Source organism: Aspergillus pseudonomiae, assembly GCF_009193645.1.
Source record: "Aspergillus pseudonomiae strain CBS 119388 unplaced genomic scaffold BDV37scaffold_125, whole genome shotgun sequence".
Taxonomy (NCBI): Eukaryota; Fungi; Ascomycota; class Eurotiomycetes; order Eurotiales; family Aspergillaceae; genus Aspergillus; species Aspergillus pseudonomiae.
The window spans coordinates 44,724-67,734 of NW_022476117.1; the positions used below are offsets into that span (position 1 = coordinate 44,724).

The window sequence follows — 23,011 nt, forward strand, 5'->3', positions numbered from 1 at the left end:
TTCTCTCCACAGTCCTTCGTTAACCACGTACTATCTGCTTGTCGCGTTTGTATACACTCGTTAATTGCCTCGAGTTTGATTATCGCTTCAGCGTCTTTGTCATTTTCAATTCGTCAAGATGAAGCTCAACCTCATTGCTCTGGCTTCCCTGGTCGCCCTGACCGCGGCTCAGTCGACCGATTCTACCTCTGAGGCAGCCACCGGCACCACTGCTGCTCCTACGACGACTGTCAGCTTGACTCCTCAACAGTCCTGCGCTAAGAAGTGTAAGTTGCCATATTTCCTTTCCCTGCTTGCTCTCTCTTGTCCCTCTCCCTGATCGCGAAATGCACCGCGAAACTAACCAAGACCAGGCGACCAAACCGATCTGTGCTGCATCGCAGGATGCTTCCAGGTCCCTTGCCCCAACGACTCTCAGGCTAACGACACCAATACTTGCGTCGCCGCCTGCCCCCAGGGCAGTGGTACCCCGGCTGACACTGACCGCTACGCCGCCTGCCAGAGCTCCTGCTACAGCAGCCACTTCTTCCCCATCACTGCCACGGGTAACTCTGGAGCTTCCAAGACCTCCGCCAGCGACTCTTCTGCCACCACCACTGGCAAGGACAGCTCTTCCACCGATTCCAGCGGTATGTGACTTGCACCATGGCGTTACTGTGGTCTGGATGCAGTTCAACTAACATTCAATCGCACAGAATCCTCCGGCTCCCGCTCTTCGGGCTCTAAGTCTAGTGGCACTGGTACCAGCACTGGAACTGCTGCCACCAGCTCCGAGACCAATGCTGCCTCTGTCGCCAAGCTTCAGCTTGGTGTCTCTGCCGCCGGTATTGCTGGTGTCGCCTTCGGTATCTGGGCTCTGTAAATGAGCTCAGGTCCTTGATTCGGTGATCTCACGCAGGATTGTTAATGGGAGAATGTGAAAGGATGGAAAGGTATTAATCATTATGGGGATGTCGCATAATAGGTTTATCTACATAGTTGTACTTCTGCGCTGTAATATTGATTCCCAAGCACTTTGTCGTTAATTGTATCGGTATTAGCTAATACAACTGCTATCCCAACAGTCCTGTCAATTGAGAACATTTACAAATTCTGCGACCACTTCGTAGACAAGAAAACAGCCCAAATCCGACAATATGTGACAACCCACAAAAGGGGTGACGTGAAGTAAGGGAAGTAGGGCTGTGCGCGCGACCCCTTTATCTGGAGTTAAAGTTCATCTCCAATCAGAAAGGACGATGATCTACAGAAGATCTAGGCCATACAAAATACAAAGGGTAAAGAAGTGAGACGATGCAGGATGAGCTCCATCCACGATATGACGTGCTGATCAACATAGTCAAATCGCAAGAAGTACCGACTATGCAAAGATCGTCTCTCCACACCCCCACACCCTTATTCACAGTACATAGTACATACACAGTAAGTATACCTATCACATTTGCAAGATTCTTTCCAGCCATCCATCCCCTATTCAAGCACGCAGTATTAGTACCCCTAACACAACTCCCCAGTGTAACCAGTTCAATTCGAAACCCCGCTGGAAACAAACTCCGCCAGCTTCCCAGCAACCTCCGCAATGAACCCCTTATTCTGCATGCCGTCGACCCATTCCGTCGGTATCGATTCAGATCCATAAAAGGCGCCCGCTAGACCCCCGTAAACTGCCGCCGCCGTGTCGGCGTCGCCTCCTAGGTTTGCCACCGCCAATGCGCCCGCAGCCCAGCTATCAAACTTGAAAAATCCCCACAGGGCCACTTCGAGCGTGTCCACGACCCATCCGCTGCTGTGCATGTCCGGCGCCGATTTTGCTTGCCAGTCGGACATTGTCTTGTAGCGGGAGAGTCGCTGTGTAAGGGCATCGTGAGTGAACTTGTACCCGTTGATTCTATCGCAGAGCTGCTCTTTGCTCTCGCCTGGTATCAGTCAACACAGTCAGCAAATGTTCCCCCTGAAAAGAAAAAGTAAAATAAAATAAGATTAAATTAAAAAATAAAGAAACCACACCAGCCCCAAAGGCAAAATCACAAACAACCATGGAACACAAGCCCCCAGAACAGCCCCAAAACAGAAAAGAAAGTGAAAGAAAACGAAAAAGAAAAAGAAACACGTACCACACAAAACCCCACAAATCAAAAGCGTTTGTACCTCACACGCCTCCAAACACGCCAGCGCAGGATGCGTAACCCGACTCTGCTCTCTAGCTACTCTTGTCGCTTCCCCCTGATCGCGCCACAGAGCCAGTCCAATAGGGGCGATCCTCATCAAGCTTCCGTTCCCTGAGGATTGCTCCACATCAAGCTTCCGATTAACGACATCCTGGGTACACTGAAGATTCTCTGTGCCCCGTTTCCGCCAGCTCTGGAGGGCAGAGCGCGTCGAGCGACCCACGTCCCAGGCATGGTTGATCGTGCTGAATCGACCGGTGGAGAACCAGTCTACGAAATACTGGATGGATAAGGCGTGGTTGTATTTGCCTTGGGAATCGATGATGGACTGCGCTAGGGCTAGAGTCATGGAGCCGTCGTCGGAGTAGGATCTATTTCCTTTTTCAGTATCGGGTGTTTGGGGTTTGTAACTCAGGATGGGGTGATTAGTTACCCTGCGGGCTGGTTAAACGGTTTCACGTATCCGAGGCCGGTGATGGGCTCGAAGCTGCCTGGGTCCATGAATTGGACGGGCCCGCCTAGGGCGTCGCCGACGCAGACTCCCCATACTGAGCCTAAGGTGCGGGAGGTTAGGGATGGTGGCATTGTGGTTCCTTGGATGGAGGTTACTTAGGGAATGGTAGGAGTGATCTGGTGCGTTAAAATAGCGAAAAGATGGTAAGTTTTATATTCTATACTTGAAGTCGGAGTCAGCCTTGTCACTGCCCCATTGTCAAGCTGCGTGGTGTCGGTGACTCAGCAGCCCTGTAGATCATGACGCAAATACGAGATTGACGGGTCTCTGTGTCACAGCTATTTACCTGCATAGATGGGTTGATGGATGTTATGGAACGTACTTGTGATATCTCGTAATAACGAGTTTATTTAATCTAAGAATATTATCACATGACTATTATATACATCTCAAAGATCCTAACTTCAAATATTTACCTGTAACTGACCTCTATTGCTTGGATCACTGCGGTTCGATTTATCTCTATGTCTCATTTCTCTTTAAAATCTAATTATATCGATCTTTATATCATTAACAATGGCTTGCGTCTTCACTCATGGACCCAATCACATCCCACGGCAATTGGAAGTATAACCCAACCACTTCTTTATCTAAACCAAGTTACCAGTCAGATTCAACAGCAACGATACCTTTATCCCCCACAGCCTCCTTCCATAGAGTCGCAACATCACCTGGAACCTCCCACCTCGCCTCCCGCATGAGTGTCACGTAGCACCGGGTCATGTCCAATTCGTGTGGTCGATAATTGAAAGAGTCGGGCCTCTCTCCAGGCGTCAAGTATTCAAATAAAATTGCATGTTCATCCATATAACTCCACCCAATCGAGAAGGAGAAAGTCCGCAGTCGAGGCATGCGGAGTATCGCAGTAGCCATGGTCTGCATGAGAGGATCGAACATCTGCGGATCAGGTTGCGTCCTCCACATATGGCAGGGGCTTCGACCATTCAGAAGCGCCTCTCTGCGTTCGGGCAGGTAGTCCTGGAACTCCGAATTAAAGGAAGAGTTGGTGTCGGAGTCGGTTCCATCCTCATCATCAGACCGAGTGGATTCATAGCCCGCTTCGACATCTGCAGGGTTGCCATTATAATACCATCGGCCATCATATGTGATGAGCGCTCCTTGGATCTGCACTTTTTTCAGATATGGGAATGTTTTGTCGGTGTTGAAGAGCGCAGGCGAGACCAGCCACCATCCTGTGAGATTCAGGGTTGTTAGATGGGTGTCTTCGGCTAATTTCCGAATGGCGATATTTAAGACATCTCCATCTGGAAATTGAGGGTCGGTAGGCTGGTTCTTGAAGTTGTGGTTGTATAGGATGTCTTGCTCGATGTAGATATCCAATGCCCGCAAGTTACTTAGCGGGGGTGACTTCAGTGCACTTGCAAGGGCTTTTGATAGTCAGTAAGGTATCAGTTTAGTAGACAAGATATCTTACACGCTCGATGTTCACTCTGCATTTCCACACGTTTAGCCTTGGGTGCATTTAACTCCATAGCCAACCGTTCCAGATTGGGTAACGACGAGATAATCTTCCCAATAGCCGAGGGATGCAGCGAGCGTCGTGCATTGGGGATCTTCAATCCTTCAACAAACGGTAACTGGGGCAGAGAAGCCTCACTGTCCAAAGTAAGGTAGTTATCTTCAAAGCACCATCGCTTGTCAGCCAACCCACGGTCAAGCTCCGGTGATCGCCGATGACAATCCATAGGCGAGGATGCAGTAAGTGCCAAGTCCACGCCCTGTGTCTTCCACGAGGACATCTCATCAAATAAGTCCATGACACCTCGCTTGAAAGTTTCATTATTGGCTTTGCTCTCCCTCCTTCTTTCAAGACACTGTATACGGTTCGTGCTGTAGGTGGGCAGATCGATTTCATATTCTAGCTTGCGCAGCAACTTTCTCCGTCGCGGAGTGGAGAATACCTGCCGGAACATGTCCAAATCGGAACTGTATTTCTTGATATCTGCCATTGTGAAACGTTCCACGGCGTATTGCCATTTGCGCGAGATTGTGGCGTATTGGCCAACCTTGGGAGCCGGTTGAGGCGGATGTTTGATAGGCGGGACTTCGAGGAGATGAGCAATGATTAATTGCAAGATTTCCTGGCTAAGATAGTCCATTTTTAGGATGGGGAAATGTTGGGATGTGGTTGACGAGAAAGCTGGTCGGTTATTTGGGGCCGGGGATAATCATTAGTTGTAAATGTACATACAGCGTGAGAGGGCTATCTAAATACTCACTTATTGAAAGGCCGTTGAAGGCTAGACTTTGCGGGCGGTCAAGTCCGCAATTTCATAATTCCCCACTATAGGCTCCCAGCTAAGATAACGGTGGCACTGGTACCTAGATATGCACCTACTTGGGGCAAGTTTAACAACAAGTGAAGACCCCAAGCGAAGGTAAGGTACAGCTATATGAAACTAGATACAATATACTAGAAGCCGTGATTCGGGGGGTTTGTATACTACTTAACAGCCCGATTCTGTATAGGCTCTGTAACAAATGTCGTTGAGCAACCTCGATTAGAATGTTTCCCTTCTTATAATGTGTATAAACTTGACAATTTGTTTGGGTATACAACAGACATCAGACATGGTCATATATAGATTCAACGCAAGGCCCAAGTTGAACCTCATGTGTACTTGATTTGCTAAACATCTTCAAGGCTTTACCTTTACTCTCGCCGCTTTTCGCTCAGCAATGAAATCAAACACAACCCCATCATACCATAGTAGGTAACCTAGCATACTCTGGAGTACGACTAATATGTTACCTAATGTCTCAATAAGGGTTAATTCTTCCCTTCCGCCAATGCTGTCCTCTTCCCTTTTAACACAACTAAGAACAAGACCCCTTGTATAACCATAGACTAAATTATTAATGGCTGCCCAGCCAACAAGCTGGTACCAGCTAATGAAAGACCCCGATGTCTGAAAGAAATCAGACAGATTATAATCCAGTGGCACACGGAAAGCCCAGCTCAAAGCCAGCACCGCGAATATCACGGCTTGGCTTGCTAAACCCGTGAGACTTAACGCTGCATGTCCGTGCAGCTTCAGTTCTCGAAGTTGGACCGGTAATGCTGCGATAGCAAGCAGAGTCACGATAGGATTAACGAAGATCATGTGTGAACCTATAAATATCGCATCTAGCAAGCATTCGCTTCCGCGGCTCGCTCCACAGGGATTTGTAAGGATATAAAGAACTGCGGCAAAGGCAGAGATAGAGAGGAATGCGATATACATTCCTGTAATGAAAATCTTGCGACCAAGGCGAGCTGGAGAGTAGAATACACCCACGAAGAATCGTACAGGATTAGCATCTGTTACTTTGCAAATTGGTATTTCCTTACAATGTAGATGATAGCCCCCAGGTCACGGCTAGCTGGAGGAAATTTAACCAATCCCCTGTATTTGGCGGATTATAGATGAAGATGGAAGAGTCTTGTGCTATAAAGAGATAAGAGATGGAGATGGTGAATTGCTCGGTTGTGTTTATCACATTGCAAAGTATGTAGGTGAGGGAGATCCCCACCGAGTTCCCATTTTTGCGAAAGTGACAGATTTGGGGCACGAAGGAGAGGATAGAAAGGAGTAGCAGGAGGCTGAAACGATTAGGTACTAGTTTGATAACAATCAGGAAGTGTAACTTGCAGGCGAGTTCAGTTTGGAACCGTTGAAGTCATGGTCTTACAATTAGAGATGAGATATATTCTAAGGGAAAGAGAGACAAAAAAGAGAAGGAGAAATTGGAAGAGATGGACTTTTTAGTAAGTATTATAGAACCCCCTGCAATACTAGGACCTAGTGGACTCCACCAGGGACATCCTATTGCAGGGTATCTATCTTTTAATTTCACAGTCTCAAGGTAGCATTTGATGTCGGAATATGCATGCGGCTAGTCACACTATAGTAAACACGACAACATTGCTCGCTGGTACCACGACAGCCGGTCGCCCCTCATTATCCCTGGGCTCGATGACTTCAGCTCCGACCCAGCATGGTAGCTTCACCGTGGTCCGCAATTGATCTTCCTTCGTACCCCAGTCCCACCAGTCAAGTACTCTGTCGGTGAACTCGTACTTAAAGACTTCTCCTACCTTGATATCAGAAGGAAGTTCCAGGCTATCCATCTGAGTCCATGAATCTCCGGGCTGAAGGCTAACAAAGTCGGCATGCTGACTGGGAGAAACTTCAATATCTGGATCGTCGTATATCCGGTACGGCATCTCCTCGGACTCGAAGTATCCCCATTCCTGGCCACGCTGCCGCTGAAGGTTGCCCTCCAGTAAGTTGAAGACATGGAAAGTAATTGGGGTTAAGTCTCCTGGGCCCTTAGATGAAGAATGATAGATGACATGGACTTTCGCATTTTTGTCCTGATCCTTAGTAACGGTTGGAGGGCATTCGATATTCACGCTGAGAATTGGAGCTCCTGGACTAGGTCCGTGGCATGCACTATCAGCCTCTGAACAAGAAAAATAGGAGGATTCGTGGGGGGTAGAGTGCATACACTCTGGATAATGGTTCCCTGGGCGACAAAGGCTCGGGAGATGGGATAATTCGTTCCCCTTCCTCAACCGTAAACGAGATATGACAGCCCGGAATAAATAGACATGGTTCTCGTCTTCTCAATTCCACACCCAGGTGACCCTGAATATTCCCCCAGTCCCAGAGAAATGATTCTCCCCCAGGCCAGAGAAGCTCATATCTCTCACCTGGTCTGAGTGCATCACGATACTGTACGCCTAGTTCCAATAGATAACGAGAACTCCCGTTTGGCTCAAGTTCAAACAGCCCCTGACCTAGTCTAGCTATAGAAAGCATGTCAGGGGCTTCCCACAACCCCTTGCCCACCTCAATTCTTTCCAGGCCATCGGGGGTGTGGCGGAACAGGATGAACTGAGCAGCGAGTACAGCCGGGGCATAAGGAGACCAGTAGAAGATACACGAGCGAGGGTCGGTATCATCTCGGCGCAGGACCACTTCAATTCCAAAAGGCGACTCCAAGTACAACGTTTCCGGGGCTTTCAACTCTAGCGAAACCGCCGGTGTACTAGACCTGTCGCGCCAGGTTTATTAGCTGTTATTCGCTTAGGCAAATAGATTCTCTCTAACCGATGACTCTGTTCTGCTAGTCGCAGATAAGGTCCGAAATCGAGACCCATGCTTTTTCACTTGAAGTACTATGATGCGCTGGAGGTGGGAAATTAGACTCCTTTTATGCTTAACAATAAGTTGAATTATGGCCCCCACGTTGCAACGATAGTAATTTGGCGTATCGTATGAGCATTTGTACAGCAGTTGGGCGCCATAGCCCTGAGCTGGAGAAAGATAGAGGCAGGCGCATCATGCCTTCGCAACGAATAAGCAAGGCTGTTTCGTGTCGGCAAGTAATTTTATCCAGGAGAGAACCATCTAAACTTGTTTCGTGACTGCATAGATGCAGGATATCATCCGTCTAGTTCCGATTGTCACTCGGCTTAGAAGCCACTTAGAATGAGTGAGACAAGTGCAGTAGTAGCTGCTGTAGCCAAGAGCAATCATATAAATTGGACAAGGCGCAGCATGGGATACATTGCAAAGCACTACAGACTGATGGCATAATGATACTAATCGCTCAATAGGAGAGATATACGAAGAGGTTGGCACTAAACAACTCGTCAGCATGTCACTTGGCGCGCATAGATGTATTGTGTACGAGCCATTATATCAAACCAATAATGTCTACTACTCTTGCCATGGTCCATGTGACGATCTAGTCGAACCAGACGAGTAGCTAACCTAGTCTCCTCTGTGTGGGACTTCATTGACAGAGCCCATTTCCTGCTATCTTGTATCGATTTTGCCTCTCAATCTATAACAGCTATACTGCTGTGACCATATTGGCAATTACTGGCTCCACGTTTGATATTGAAGAATAACAAGCTATATACAACAATCAACTTCACCAAGTAACTAATAATGATTGAAAATTAAAATATGGACGTTAACTGTTAAGACCTATGAGTTGTTTGATGTGACGCGGATGATGTTGAAAATAAGGTTATCGGTGATGAAGCCAAGCGAGGCAGTGCTTTTCACCCAAACTTTTCACCCCGAGCTATACAACGGTCCAGATCACAAGATTCCACTCCACAGGATGATAGAGCATGGCCTGGCCATGGGCTGATTTGCTGTACAGCTTACTCTGATGTCTATAGCTTTCATATCTTACCTTGTGTTATCTCTGATTGGCTGGAAAACGGTGGATATCTTTGACGTCAAGATATCTACTTCAGATGTGTGATTTGTTCACTGTTTAATATCGCTCATGTATGGCAAAGTCTACCCTAGCTGGGAAAACTACCTGGGTAGCTGATTCGTGACCATGGAAAGCCTTCTATATAGTACTGCAGTGGATCAAGGGCTTTTCCCAACCCCCACAACGAGCAGTGAGCTCTGAGCCATGTCCTCTCGTGTCGACGTCCATGTTCCAAGAATCATCGATTTAGTCTGAGGAAGCCATGTCATTATTTGCCATGGATATGTCCTTTGACTTTCTTGGCTCTGTGGTCTACTGCATAACACAGCCACGATCAACTCAGTGAAGATGGTCGTACAGCGCTTCAGATGGTATGCCATAATACTGGCGATACTCCCAGTTCAAGGTCGGCATGGGTATAAACAATTACTGATATAACGAATATTCATCATGGCCACCGTGACTGGCCAGAGTTTCCATACAAGTTTTAATGTGGTGTATACTCACAGCACTGACAACATCTCGTCAACCAGTCTTCAGTACGACGATGTCCCTCTGTCCGAAGCTTTGGCTCCTGATCCACAATATGAACGTGATTTTGAAGTCGTTGACAATAAGTTTGCGTTCTCGCCCGGACAGCTGAACAAGTTGCTGAATCCCAAATCCCTTGCCGCCTTCCATGCTTTAGGCGGCCTTAGGGGTCTAGAAATTGGGCTTCAAACTGACCTTGCGGCCGGACTTTCTGTGGACGAAGACAGGATATCGGAATACGTAACATTCGACGAGGCCACAAAGTCCGCCTTCTCCAAGCTAGACAGCCAGCCGCGACTATTGAATGCCGATAGCCAGACGCCTATTGTGCAAAGGTCCTCGTCCCAGTTCTTCGACAGAATCCGGATCTTTGGCCGCAATGCATTGCCTGAACCCAGAAGGAAACATTTTCTCAAGCTACTCTGGGATGCATATAATGATAGGATCATTATCCTGTTAACTATTGCGGCTGTTATATCATTGTCGCTGGGTATATACGAAGCAGCTAGCGGACAGTCTCAGGTGGATTGGATTGAAGGTGTGGCCGTATGTGTCGCTATTATAATAGTGGTGGCTGCCACAGCCGGCAATGACTGGCAGAAGGAGAGGCAGTTTGCCAAATTAAACAGACGGGTAAGTTGATATTTCCCTTGTATGTAATATTTGAATTGACCCCATCTAGAAAATTGAGCGCGATATTGCAGCGATCCGCTCGGGGCGGCCACTTATGGTACACATCTCCGACATCACAGTCGGCGACGTCCTGCACATTGAACCTGGTGATTCCCCACCTGCCGATGGGGTCATCATCTCTGGCCACGGAATCAAATGCGACGAGTCGTCAGCGACAGGTGAATCTGACCACATGGACAAGGCCAGTGGTCATGAAGTATGGAACAGTATCGTCAACGGAACTGCCACCAGGGAACTAGACCCCTTCATCATTTCCGGAAGTAAGGTGCTTGAGGGGATGGGGACGTACTTGGTGACTAGCGTTGGATGCTATTCTACTAATGGCAGGATTATGGCATCCCTGCAGACAGAAAGTGAACCAACGCCCCTTCAGGTCAAGCTGGCTAGATTGGCCGGGTGGATAGGATGGCTTGGGACAAGGTGTGAGAATCCCAGTTAAGATCAAAACTGCCTACTAATAGAAACCCGTAGCGCTGCTTTGCTTCTTTTTTTCGTCCTTTTAATCCGGTTCCTAGTGCAACTACCTGATAACGATGCTTCGCCAAATGTGAAAGGCCAGGAATTCATGGATATCCTTATCGTCGCTGTTACAGTCATCGTGGTTGCCATACCTGGTAAGTCGTCTATATATAGTAGGCCGTATCTTGCGCTATGCCACTAATGACCTTCAAGAGGGTTTACCCTTGGCCGTGACGCTTGCCTTGGCTTTCGCTACCACTCGTATGCTCAAAGAGAACAACCTTGTCCGAGTTTTGCGTGCGTGTGAGACTATGGGCAATGCTACCGTGATATGCTCTGATAAGACTGGAACACTTACCCAGAACAAGATGACCGTAGTCATGGGATTCTTCGGTGCCAATGAGCGTTTTGACCAGCAGCCAACTGAGAAAGGCTATCCATCGACATCTCCTACAATACTGGAGACTCTAGGATTATTTCCGAGTATTTTCAAAAAGCTGCTGATTGATAGTATCGCCCTGAACTCAACAGCCTTCGAAGAGGAGCAAGATGGTGGGCGTGAATTTGTTGGGAGCAAGACAGAAATTGCTCTTCTTCAACTTGCAAAAGACTATTTACACATGACGGATCTCACTGAGGAGCGAGCGAATGCCCATATTGAACACATATTTCCCTTTGATTCTGGTCGCAAAGCAATGGGGGTTGTCTATCGTGCTGGGCCAACTGGATATCGATTACTTGTTAAGGGGGCGTCCGAGGTCATACTTAACACATCAACTCGGACAGTAACTACGGGCCAGTCTTTCGAAAACCAGATAGTGACCGAACCCATCTCTGATGGCACTCGCCAGGCCATCTTGAATACCATTGATGACTATGCAAAGAAATCCCTACGCACAATTGGCATCGTCTACACAGACCTCGTAGACTGGCCTACCAGTCTTGATACGGATGGCGGAAAGGGCTTGCCCGACCTTGAGCTATTGCTTCGAGATACGACATGGATCGGGGCGTTTGGAATCCATGATCCGTTAAGACCCGAAGTCCCTGGAGCAATCAAAACGTGCCATTCAGCAGGCGTCCAAGTCAAAATGGTCACAGGTCAGTTCTTCTCCCTCATCTGAACTCTAGTGGCCTAACAATGGTTACACTATAGGTGACAATATTAATACAGCTTCAGCCATTGCCACCTCCTGTGGAATCAAGAATGGTGACGGCATTGTTATGGAGGGTCCGGAGTTCCGAAAATTAACAGAAAAGGAGATGGATGCCATTATCCCACGGCTGCAGGTGTTAGCTCGCTCATCACCCGATGACAAACGTATGCTCGTCAAGCATCTAAAACGTCTTGGTGAGACGGTTGCAGTAACAGGCGATGGGACAAATGATGGACCTGCTTTGACGTCCGCCGATGTAGGTTTTTCAATGGGCATCAGCGGAACGGAATTAGCGCGTGAGGCGAGTTCTATCATCCTTTTGGATGATAACTTCAAGTCTATCGTGACGGCTATGGCATGGGGTCGGGCTGTCAACGATGCTGTCTCTAAGTTCTTGCAGGTAGGCCATAGTCTTCGCGCTCTGCATTCTCCTTCTCTAGCCCTTCTCTTCCCTCTCCCTTATTCTAACAATCATACAGTTCCAAATAACTGTCAATATCACTGCTGTTCTCCTCACGCTGGTAACAGCAATCTACAGCAACTCCAATGAAAGTGTGCTAAAGGCTGTCCAGCTACTGTGGGTTAACCTGATCATGGATACCTTCGCTGCTTTAGCGCTGTAAGTGATTCCTTCTATCCCAGATCCCAACATTAGAAGACACCCGGTTGGGCCTGGACGTCGAGCTCGTGTTCCTAACACAATCCAGAGCAACCGATGCCCCAACAGAGAAAATACTCCAACGGCCTCCGGTCCCAAGAAATGCTCCTTTGTTCACGGTAACGATGTGGAAGATGATAATCGGGCAATCTATATACAAACTGGCCGTCTGTTTCACCCTATACTTCGCGGGTGATCGTATCCTGGGTTACGACACCCGCATCCACCAAAAGCAAGTAGAGCTCGACACAATAATCTTCAACACTTTCGTTTGGATGCAGATATTTAATGAACTCAACAACCGCCGCCTAGACAACAAGTTCAATATATTCGAAGGTATCCAACGGAATTACTGGTTCATGGGAATCAATGTGCTGATGGTTGGTGGGCAAATCCTCATCATCTTCGTTGGAGGTGCTGCCTTCAGCGTCACTCCGTTGGATGGCGTTCAATGGGCTATATGCATTGGCTGCTCAATCGTTTGTATACCGTGGGCTGCTGTTCTGAAGCTCCTTCCGGACCGCTACGTCGCGGTTGTGCTGGATATTTCAGTGAAGTTGATAGCTTTTCTGGGATATCCTTTCAGGAAGGTGTACCAGCTTATTGCTCGTGGTTTTACCATATTGGGGAAAGCCGTTCGTACACAATGGAAACGTCTTGAGTCCAGATTAATGCGCATGGTGAAGAAGAGCAGATCCGATGTCGATGAGGAAAAAGGTGGAAGTACCGGACCAGCGTGACTGCAGTCAATCTCAGCTTTAGAACTGACAGCAGTCTACAATTCTATTTATTGACAGTATCAACTATGCAGAGTCAATACTACCTGCAATTATAGTTAGGATCATATTTAGTCACTATTATGACAAAGTGGAGTATTCATAAATTCAAATCGACACTATCTCATCGTACCTTCGCGGTAGATATCGGGTTAAATTTCACCAAGAACTTAGATAGTTGCCGGCCTTGTTGATAGCACAGGAGATCCTCAAATGGCAATCAATTCACGTCGGACGGACTCTGATGCCCATCTCGTGATCGACATATCCCAAGCCTTCGGGATCGGGAGCAAGGAGTTTTGCCTCAGCTTCTTTCCCTTCCTTGCTACGTTTGCCCTTGCCCCAGCCCGCTGCAGACTTGAAAGGCTTCCCAAGCCACTGAAGAGCCGCACCTGCAGGCGCCGATGTCGCTGGATTATCTGCGATCACTGTATACACAGCGAGGAGGCAGGCACATAAACCCAAGAGTGCGGTCAAAACCCTGGCGTTGTTAGATTCGTGGAAAGAAAATGCGAGGCAAACGCAAAAGGTATGCTCACGCTAAGGCAATCTCGAATCTCCAAAGAGTGACTAGTGCATCACATGGCCGATTTCTAGAACGCCCACCGAATTTCTTTCTGGCCGATTGAATCGGCAGTACCTCGAACATTGTGGGTGTTCCCTCTGGGATACCAGTGGGGTCTCGCCACTCGTTATCATTTTCGCATGATCCGAGAGGCAGCGGCATATATCGCGATTGAAGGACGGCAGAGGCGATGAGACCCGCAGTAAGACCGAAGCGAGTAACGACACAAGCGAACCACCATAGTCCACTATGTGATATGAAGATAGACAGGAGGAACACTCCCAGACCGACACATGTCTAGACTTCCGGTTAGTGGCTTTTGCGCGATCCGAACAAGATGATATACTGTTATTAACGGCCCGTCTGTACCGGGCTTGATATAGGGGCTATATGGAGGCTCGAAAAGCTCCGGGTGTTGATAGACTCTATGGTAAAAGGCACCGGATATACAGGCCAGCACGATAAACAGCAGGAGAAATACACAGGGCATATATTTCTCGAGCCAGAGAGTGGCCCGAATCCCTAGAGGTTTGTCCGCAGGTGCGGTGGACATGGTCTGCGAATGACAATATACGTGAAAATGCGAAGCATTTGATAATAGAGCAGGTGCAGGCAAGAAAAACGTGTTCGCGCCGCGCCTTCACTCACGATCGTTTTATGAGCCATGCCACTTTTCCAACTCCTGCGCAATTGTGCCCAAAGCGATCTGCAGTTTGTGCGGCGCAGTTAAATACGATGTTGGGGCTTGAGCGTAACCTAATTCAATGTAGTAGAGATCAACACACTACATTTGTATCATTGTAGTCCAACTAAGTGGGCTAATACGAGCTGATAGACGGAAGGTGCCTCGAAACTGTGGTTACAATCCTTGGCAGCCCCTTGTTCGCTTAGCAGAAGATCATAACCTAGAATGGACTTCAGGTGTCCGAGAAATCTACTCCTGCAACTACATAATTAACAGCATACGGAGTAGCCCTAAATTGACTCAAGAACCAATTTCGAACTGGACTTCGCCGCATTTTGTCTTGACATACTTGTCGCTAAAAGAAAAGAAGATAAAGAATACAGATATATAAGAGATATCAACCTCGCTGTCAAGCATAGTGAAGAGTTACCTAACTTAACAAGACTTCAAGAAATACTACTACTGGAGAGAAATCAGCTGGTACTATTCCTGCAAGCACAGCAATAGTAGTAACCTTCAAAATAGAATCGATTATCTTAACAGCAGCATAGGAGACGTATCCAACGAGATCCCTGGTAGCTGTGGTCGAATCAGTTACTCATACAATAGTTATAGCTATCTAGCGTTACTAATTATTTTCTAGTATAAAATTCCGAGACACAGTATCTCCAGTCCTATACAACTATCGCTTCTGCCGCCGAGTTCCTTTTGGATAAGTGGTCGCCCCTAATCACTGGAGCGTTAGGGTTGTAACTGCCTGTTAAACGAATACCTTTTGGAAAGCCGGTGCTTTCTGACCTCGAAAAAGCTATTAGCAGCATTGATTTGCTGCTAGTGAGGGCTAAACTTTGGAGGGAAGCGGTCTTGTACGCCGAGTCGGGTCGAATGTTGTTGATTTAAAAGTTGATGACAAAAGTCCTGGCAATAGGATTTGGGCTTTTTCGAACCTTAGCTACTATCCCTGCTGAGCAATGCCTGAGAATACCTGATGGTATCTCATTAGAAGAGGCATCAACCATGCCAGCTGCATATGTGTCCGTTATTTATTCTCTTCTACACCGCGCTGTGCTTGATCGAGGTGATGTAAGCAGAATTACGAGTCGATCTCTTTTTTTTACATATCCTGACAGAGAAACAGTCTATCCTCATTCACTCTGCTTGTGGCGGGGTGGGAATAGCCGCAATACATCTGTGCCAGAACATCGGGGCTAAGGTAAGAACCCCAGGGACGGCCGGTAGCGAGTTTCTGACGACCAGCATTTAGATCTATGCGACAGTCAGCACGGAAGAAAAAGTTCAGTACTTGTTGGAGACTTTTGGTATTCCAAGAAATAATATCTGACTCCAGGTCATCCTCATTCTACGCAGACCTGATGCGTGAGACGAACGGTAGAGGGGTTGATGTAGTCCTCAATTCTCTTGCCGGTAAACTGCTTCATGTTTCCTGGGATTGTGTTGCTGAGTTTGGCCAAATGGTTGAGCTAGGAAAACCGGATATTCTGACACATGGGACGCTCTCCATGTCTCCTTTTCCGAAAATTGCTCCTTCATCGCGATTGACCTTATGGGAGTGTTGAGAAGCAAGCGAGCTTTAGCCACAAGGTCTGTAGCTGACAGCTATCACATAAGTAGCCACAGTTTGAACTAAAGTATATGATACAGGCTGGGACATCAGTTCATTGAGCTCTATAAAGAAGGCAAAATCAGACCAATTCTCCCAGTGAGAGCTTTCCACGCCCAGGAGGTCCAAGAGGCCTTTCGATACCTGCAAGGTGGCCTTCACAAGGGGAAGATCATTATCCGTATGCCCGAGTCGCCATCTGAACTTCATGCAATGTCAACTCAGTGCAGTATTACCTTCCCTTCTGATACTTCCTACCTTCTAGTTGGAGGACTTGGCGATGTTGGTCGTGTTCTTGCTCAGTGGATGGTAAGTCGAGGCGCTCGAGAGCTCGTAATCATGTCGAGGTCCACTAGGCGCGTAGAAAGGGAGCAGTCATTCATCAAGGAGCTCGAGGCACAGAATTGTCAAATCATCACCGTCGCCGGAGATGTGACTAATTTAGAGGATGTGAAGGCAGCTGTGTCTAGCTGCACCAAACCTCTTGCGGGCGAGATCAACCTAGCTCTCTCCCTACAGGTACGCTACTGAACATTTCATCGTGTCTCATCACTAACAAGGCTCCTGTTCCAGGATCGTATATTACTACACATGACCCATGCTGAATGGAAGTCGGCACTGACACCAAAAGTATCCGGGACATGGAATCTCCATCGGGCCGTAGAAGGCCAGCCGCTGGACTTCTTTCTTGTTTTGAGTTCCTTGGTCGGTATTACGGGTCACGCTGGTCAGGCTAACTATAGTGCTGTCTGCACGTATCTAGATGCTTTTACCCAATACCGTCGGCAAATGGGCCTTCTCTCTTCGGTGTTCGACATTGGCCCCGTTGCGGGTTCAGCAGCAATCGAGGACCAAGCTGTTTCTCGTCAACTAGATACGGCGGGATGGACTCGATTAAGCAAACAGCAACTCATCGCCAGCGTGCAGCTCGCCATTTCTGAGTCTCGGACACCGAATACAGCCGGGCACCTTTATTGAAGTGAGCTGATAATTGGGTTCTTCCGGAGTCTTAGCGAGACGGGGTATACAAAGATGCTGGAAGATGATATATATGGCCGGGATGCGAGGCTTTCAATGTATCAGAACTTGGTCGCTCGTGCAGACAACCGGAAGCCTGACAACCAGATCAAGCTGCTCTTTGAGAGGGTCGAGAAAGATTCTCGCCTTTTTAGCGACCCGGGGACGCAAACCATACTGGTCCTAGAACTGGCAAAATTGATCAATCATCGTACTAGTCAGTTGTCAGAAATGGACCTGGGACAGGCACAGGCCGTGGCTGTTGATTCATTAATGGCCATAGAAGTGAAGTCCTGGCTAAGTCGGCAACTTGGACTACATGTCACCGTGGACGAGATAACGAAAGCGAACACGGTGGGATCTTTGGTGCATATCATTGTTCAACGTGCGAAGGCAAAGTACAGAGCTGATGACAATGGTACTGCTTCTACCAAAGAGAGCTGATCGATATTCCATCCATACGAGTCGGCTTGCTATATATTTCTGACTATATGAAGGATAGTCTATCAGTTAGGTGATACATGTCAGGAAACCATACAGCCTTGATATGAATAATTCATGATTCATTTTGGGCTTTTTATCTCCCATTTCCAAGGAGATTAATTCTATTTCTCCTATTCGCTTACATTTTCCTAATATTTTACTACTGCACTTAGTCCCGAAGGTCAATTGAATTAAATGTATCCATTTCATCCCTCCGCCCAGTATAGCCTCCCCGCGCGGAAACAACCCTAAGAAATGTATTTATAAATTCGAGTTGGTAAAAACAACATTCCGTATTTTAAACCCCCCACATCAATCACCCAGCCCCAATAAACAATTAAATATTTTCCAAATAAAAAAAAAACTATATCAAACCCAAAAACAACCACCACCAACAACAACCTCCCACTCACCCCAAACAAAACACCCTTCTACTAAGTCTACACTCCAAAAACCAAAATGTCCCCCTCATCACTACCCCCCAACCTCATCCCCGAAATCTCCGCATTCGTAACCAAATGCATGGCCTCGCACGACCCCTCGCACAACCCCCAACACGTGCACCGCGTCGTGTCATTAGCCCAAAAAATCCTGGCGCGCGAAACAACCCGCGCGGCCTCAGTGTACGATGCCGACGTGGTGCACCTCGCGGCGCTGCTGCATGACATCGGGGACCGGAAATATCTGTCGCAAGTAGCGGCCATCTCGGCCTCTATTCAGGGCCGTGCCGCAGAAGAAGAGGCGGTGGATCCGCAGCGGCTGGTGTATTGTGTGCTTGTGGCGCATGGGGCGGAGGAGGCCTTGGCGGAGAAGGTGCAGATGATTGTGTCGCATGTGTCGTATACGACGGAGAGGGCCAAGCCAGAGGAGGTGGGCAGGTTGATTCGCGAGGGGTATCCCGAGTTGGCGATTGTGCAGGATGCGGATCGGTTGGATGCTATCGGGGCGGTGGGTATTGGTCGGTGTTTTACTTTTCTGGGGGCGAAGGGGAAGAACTTTTGTCCTGAGGGAATGTGGGTGATGGATAATGCGATTGAGCATTTTGAGGAGAAGTTGGTGAGGCTGGAGAGTATGATGAAGACGGAGACTGGACGAGAGATGGCCAGAGTGCGCACGGCGAGGTTGAAGGAGTTTCAGGAGTGGTGGGCGGACGAACTGAACGACGCCGCGTAGGAAGATCGCTTTGTATAAAGATGGGAGAGAACAAGGAGTGAGAGCATGCAATGCAATATAAATTAACCTATAGACATCAAGTCCGAAATCATGCTATCCAGTCTATCAATTCTCAATACACCAATGGGTATGTGACAGGTGACGATATTATCTGCTGTGAAGGCACGCGCAAAGAGAAAGGAACGTATGGCTCGATCAAACCACCTGCTGCACTCGGTGATAACCATTTGTTGTGCAGGGTAAAACGACAGTGATGCCATAGCCAATGCCACTGAGATGTGTAGGGAGAGACAAATATCAAAACAAGACCAACGCCAAAACCGCTGTAATGTCTAAACTAACTGCATGTCGTTGCGTTTCAATATACCCCCGGAAAAAAAGATTATAATGCAATTAGACCCTATCCCGGGCGAAATCCAAGAAGTCGCAGTCATCCTCAAAGAAGCCATCATCGCCTCCAGATCCAGCCGAAGGAAATGACGAGCCACGTCTCTTCTTTCTGCGTGTGGTAATCACAACCTCTTCAGGATGCCCCGTACTATTGCCAAGACTGATTAGATTCTCCATCTCACCACCAGAGCCCAGTTGGTGTTCATGTAGCGTCTCGCCATCATCATCATCGCCACCAGCGCTGAATGGGCGCACGTGTATTCTGGTCATGGGCAGGTTTTCACCAAATACCCAGTTGCCAGAAGGCAGATTCGATGATTCGTCCGTATGACCAATTTCCGGGTATACGTAGAGACTAACCCTCTGGTCCGTGTGGAAAGGTTGGTAAGGTGCGTTTGTCTCGATCTCCGCCTGGGAGAGAGGCTGACATTTAAGTTTGGATGCAAGAGACGGCCGTGGATTGGAAGAAGGCAAGGCCAGCGATGCGCGAACAGGGGTCTCCACATTAAACGCGCTAACAGGCATAGGACCGCAGGGCGTTTGCAGAACTGGGGGCAACCGGAATTCAATCTCCTTGCCTCCTACCACAGATTGGAGCTGCCGGTTCTTCTGAGTAGAGATAGTACGTCGCACCCTGTAGAGCCGGAAGTGCCCGCTGTCCACCAAGCCTAAAAATACCTGGTCTTTATTCGTAATCCAAGTGACACGAGACGCAGCCGGGTCACGGGCCAGCCCGTGCAGGCGATTTTCCCCAGCGTGGCGGAGCGTGTTAACTGTCCCAGTGGCTGCCCCCATTGACTTGCTGAGACCAGCAGCAACTACTTTCCCGCCTCGAACACCAGCCGACGATGAAAATCCTCCTACTGCAGGCAAAGTCCCACCAGCACTTGCGGTACGACCCCTAACTGCGGCGATTATAGGCTGCGTCTTGCCCCCAACAAGCTTGAATGCCGCTGATAGAGGGTTCACTGGGGTGGCTTTGTCAGACAACTCATCCGTTGATTGGTCAGGTGCCGGCGGTTTACTAGATGTTGGGCGAGCCCGCCGGAATGGAGGCCATTGGAAAGCACTCCGCGGTAGGTCAAAGACATGTACTGTTCCTTTCCGAGTAATAACTGCCAGTCGGTCTCCAGAGGGAGGACACCAAATCACGTCGACAATGTATGATTTTGTCAAACGCGTGTACCGTGCGATTTGGCGCACATTGGCACAAGTGTTCACGGAATCTTCTGACAACAATGCTCCGGCTCGACAGTACTTAGCTTGCATGAGATCCCAGACGTGTTGAACGTCTCCATTCGTGCTCGCCGTAAGTAGCATTAGTCCATTAGGCGAAAAGGAGAGAAAGCTGCATCCTTCTGGAGGCTGGAACGTGGCAACGGGGTTGAACAGCGCGGCCTTTGTCTCATTGCCGTCTTCAAGCCTTTTCAAGTCCATGATTGAAACAATGTCAGGCTCCGCGGATGTGGTAGTATGGGTATCTTGGGCATGAGTAGGTGGGAAGGCGCTGTATGCCTGCGGCAAATCTCCCAAGGTGGGAGAGCGGCGGGGCGCAGAAGATTGGAGCTGGTCTTTATTCCAATAATTATTCCACGCTTGAAGCCCCTGGTCGCCCATCCATCTTGCACCTCTCACAATCTCCTGCGTCACGCCTCTTGCTACTTTGTCGAAGAAGCTCGGGCCCTCGCCAACGTCCGTAGCGCACGTTATTGCTGGCCTTGCTGGAGGATTACGGTTGTCAAGACCATAGACTTTACCCTGGATCAACGACGGAGGAACCGTCCCTGGAAGCGACGCCCTATACGTGGACGACGGTGGGACGATTGCCAGCCATCTTCCCTTCAGCGCAACAATAGGACTGTCGGTGTTAGCAATCCCAGATGGAGAGTCGGTCCGAGATCCATCAGGATCTGTTGAATTTGAAGAAGTCGAGTAACGCCGGGATTCCCGTGAGCGAATACTGGTCCAAGTTTTACCCAGGCACTGGTACCCATTCATGCTGTAAATGAATACCTCACCACTAGCTCCAGATGCCAAAACTACATAGTTGCCTCCCGCGAAGAGCTTCAAATTTCCGGCAGGTGAAGGTGCAATTGCAGGCAGTCCAGGGATACTCTCAAAGTACGGAGAAGGCTTCATTGTGAATAGAGTCGTGATGTGATCCCCCGTTCTGAGCGAATATATTTCGACGCGTGTCTGGTAATATCTGGCATCGTCTTTCACCGAGCGCCTCTCAGCAGGATGCTGGCGCCCGGTGGGCGTGGGAGGTACCTCATTCACTTCTGAACCCACAGAAGAGCCGCGAGTGGCATCGTCAGGTAATCCACATGGACCATGGATAATGACAGCGACATGCGGTCTGGATGCTGAGCACGAGTCATTGGGTAAATTGCAAGCCAGGATTTTAGCGTCTATCACACGACCATTGAGACCGGCCAGCTTCCCAATTAAACGCGTTTTACGGTCCTCTACTGCGAGGACTTCCAAAGATCCATCAGTACCCACAACAAGAACACTAGTTCCCATCCTCGACGACTTGGACGAAGGGCTGTAGATCGTGTCAAAGGAACAGAAAGAGTATTTTTCACCTGTCGACTGCCTGTTCTGGCCAGACACGAGTGGGAGGTCGATATCAGGTGCTCCATAGAAATGGGCCTGGGGCAAATGCGGCAACGGAATCGGGTTACTGAATGGGCCGCTGACGGAGTGGCTTTTATACCTATCTACAGACTGCTGTCGAGATAAGTCACTACTCAAGTACCCGTTGCCGTAGCTCAAAGGCCTTGCCCTGGGAAGAGGCGACGTTGAGGAGGGGTGGCTAAAACCGCCCTTTTCCGGATTTGAGGGGAAGGCAAAGGGAGACCCGTTCGCGATTTCGCCGTCACTAACGTCATTCGGTGGGCTCTTCCCAAATGGGATAGACTTTGCCCAGCTATCTGTACGATACGCTAGATCATTCTCTGGTGAGTCATTAAGGGAGCCAAGTGCATCTAGAACCGGCGAGACGATATTGTTGGGACGTTCAGAAGCCAACGGAGGGTCTGGACATGACGACGGTTCGGCCTGCAGAGGCGGAGAGGCTGGAATCCTGTGCATTTTGAGTATTCCAGGTCAGTGATCTGATGGACCAAGTGGCAAAACTCGCGGTGCTCTGGGCTTACAAGTCTTCCGGCGGTGTCTTTGCTGCAGCCTTGGCTGTCTTTGTCTTCCCCTTGGATCCGACTTTTCCCTTTTTCTTCTTTCCGCTGTGTTCATTCTCCGGGGGAGTTTGGTTCAAATCCTCTAGGGGTGGGCTAGGGTCACCGACGGACCGGCTCTGCTGGCGGAATAGATCGTCCGAAGCTGCCGGGGGCATGAAATGGAAGGATTGCCTCGAGGAGGCAAGACGGTTTCGATAAGAAAAACCGCTCTCAGGACCCGTGATAAGGTCTGAGAACGGGGGTCTCGCGATGTTATCGGTGGCAAAGACTGTCGCGGAGGTATGGCACTATCGACTGTTGACTATCAACAAACATCCCCGTTAGTATGACTCACCCAGCAATCGAGGGTGCAAAACAATACGTACATGTATGGTTATTGAAAAGGAGGTTTGGGTTTAATACTGTGATAAAAGCGGTTTCGGTGCGCGTAGGAATAAAGGTTAGCAAAGCAACAGCGTATCCAGAGTCAAGATACGCTTGTAGCTTCGGAGATTAGGGCGAGACGGAAGCGCTGCTTATACCGTTCGTCCGAGAATCCGGGGCAGATGTATGGAAGTGGAACACGAGTTACAAAATGTACAAAGATGATAGATATACCGGATACAAAGAAGACAGTTTTGGTCAAAGAAGTGAGTTTGTTTGAGGAAATAGAAAGAGAGGTTGGGGAAGAACATGGAG

General features: G+C 48.6%; 9 protein-coding genes across 9 annotated transcripts; 4 read left to right on the forward strand and 5 right to left on the reverse strand.

Moving 5' to 3' along the window:
* Positions 1–118: 118 nt before the first annotated feature.
* Positions 119–862, forward strand: BDV37DRAFT_288679 (uncharacterized protein; the record flags this gene model as incomplete). Its single annotated transcript, XM_032088306.1, has 3 exons — positions 119–266; positions 354–629; positions 696–862. 3 exons carry the CDS (start codon positions 119–121, stop codon positions 860–862), a joined length of 591 nt encoding a protein of 196 aa, XP_031935584.1.
* A 331-nt stretch (positions 863–1,193) lies between these two features.
* On the reverse strand, positions 1,194–2,987 carry BDV37DRAFT_34265 (ADP-ribosylglycohydrolase family protein). Its single transcript, XM_032090490.1, has 3 exons — positions 2,602–2,987; positions 2,115–2,539; positions 1,194–1,916 (listed from the first exon to the last, which is right to left on the reverse strand). Exons 1-3 carry the CDS (start codon positions 2,751–2,753, stop codon positions 1,525–1,527), a joined length of 969 nt encoding a protein of 322 aa, XP_031935585.1. The 5' UTR covers positions 2,754–2,987; the 3' UTR covers positions 1,194–1,524.
* A 295-nt stretch (positions 2,988–3,282) lies between these two features.
* On the reverse strand, positions 3,283–4,652 carry BDV37DRAFT_276267 (uncharacterized protein; the record flags this gene model as incomplete). Its single annotated transcript, XM_032085533.1, has 2 exons — positions 3,283–4,070; positions 4,118–4,652. The coding sequence occupies 2 exons, from the start codon at positions 4,650–4,652 to the stop codon at positions 3,283–3,285; spliced, it is 1,323 nt and encodes a 440-aa protein (XP_031935586.1).
* Positions 4,653–6,583: 1,931 nt separating this feature from the next.
* BDV37DRAFT_291155 (uncharacterized protein) lies at positions 6,584–7,849 on the reverse strand (the record flags this gene model as incomplete). The annotated part of the gene is made up of 3 exons (XM_032088878.1): positions 6,584–7,044; positions 7,280–7,743; positions 7,800–7,849. 3 exons carry the CDS (start codon positions 7,847–7,849, stop codon positions 6,584–6,586), a joined length of 975 nt encoding a protein of 324 aa, XP_031935587.1.
* Positions 7,850–9,375: 1,526 nt separating this feature from the next.
* Positions 9,376–13,192, forward strand: BDV37DRAFT_291157 (uncharacterized protein; the record flags this gene model as incomplete). Its single annotated transcript, XM_032088879.1, has 7 exons — positions 9,376–10,089; positions 10,139–10,569; positions 10,621–10,763; positions 10,822–11,709; positions 11,765–12,165; positions 12,245–12,384; positions 12,473–13,192. 7 exons carry the CDS (start codon positions 9,376–9,378, stop codon positions 13,161–13,163), a joined length of 3,408 nt encoding a protein of 1,135 aa, XP_031935588.1. The 3' UTR covers positions 13,164–13,192.
* A 232-nt stretch (positions 13,193–13,424) lies between these two features.
* BDV37DRAFT_291159 (uncharacterized protein) lies at positions 13,425–14,486 on the reverse strand (the record flags this gene model as incomplete). Its single annotated transcript, XM_032088880.1, has 3 exons — positions 14,111–14,486; positions 13,739–14,061; positions 13,425–13,680 (listed from the first exon to the last, which is right to left on the reverse strand). The coding sequence occupies exons 1-3, from the start codon at positions 14,315–14,317 to the stop codon at positions 13,425–13,427; spliced, it is 786 nt and encodes a 261-aa protein (XP_031935589.1). The 5' UTR covers positions 14,318–14,486.
* A 1,767-nt stretch (positions 14,487–16,253) lies between these two features.
* Positions 16,254–17,531, forward strand: BDV37DRAFT_276271 (beta-ketoacyl reductase; the record flags this gene model as incomplete). The annotated part of the gene is made up of 4 exons (XM_032085534.1): positions 16,254–16,299; positions 16,336–16,589; positions 16,644–17,011; positions 17,051–17,531. 4 exons carry the CDS (start codon positions 16,254–16,256, stop codon positions 17,529–17,531), a joined length of 1,149 nt encoding a protein of 382 aa, XP_031935590.1.
* Positions 17,532–17,974: 443 nt separating this feature from the next.
* BDV37DRAFT_34299 (HD domain-containing protein) lies at positions 17,975–18,940 on the forward strand. The gene has a single exon (XM_032090491.1). It carries the CDS (start codon positions 18,030–18,032, stop codon positions 18,741–18,743), a length of 714 nt encoding a protein of 237 aa, XP_031935591.1. The 5' UTR covers positions 17,975–18,029; the 3' UTR covers positions 18,744–18,940.
* On the reverse strand, positions 18,940–22,822 carry BDV37DRAFT_34333 (uncharacterized protein). Its single transcript, XM_032090494.1, has 3 exons — positions 22,699–22,822; positions 22,295–22,634; positions 18,940–22,221 (listed from the first exon to the last, which is right to left on the reverse strand). The coding sequence occupies exons 2-3, from the start codon at positions 22,486–22,488 to the stop codon at positions 19,137–19,139; spliced, it is 3,279 nt and encodes a 1,092-aa protein (XP_031935592.1). The 5' UTR covers positions 22,489–22,634; positions 22,699–22,822; the 3' UTR covers positions 18,940–19,136.
* Positions 22,823–23,011: the final 189 nt, after the last annotated feature.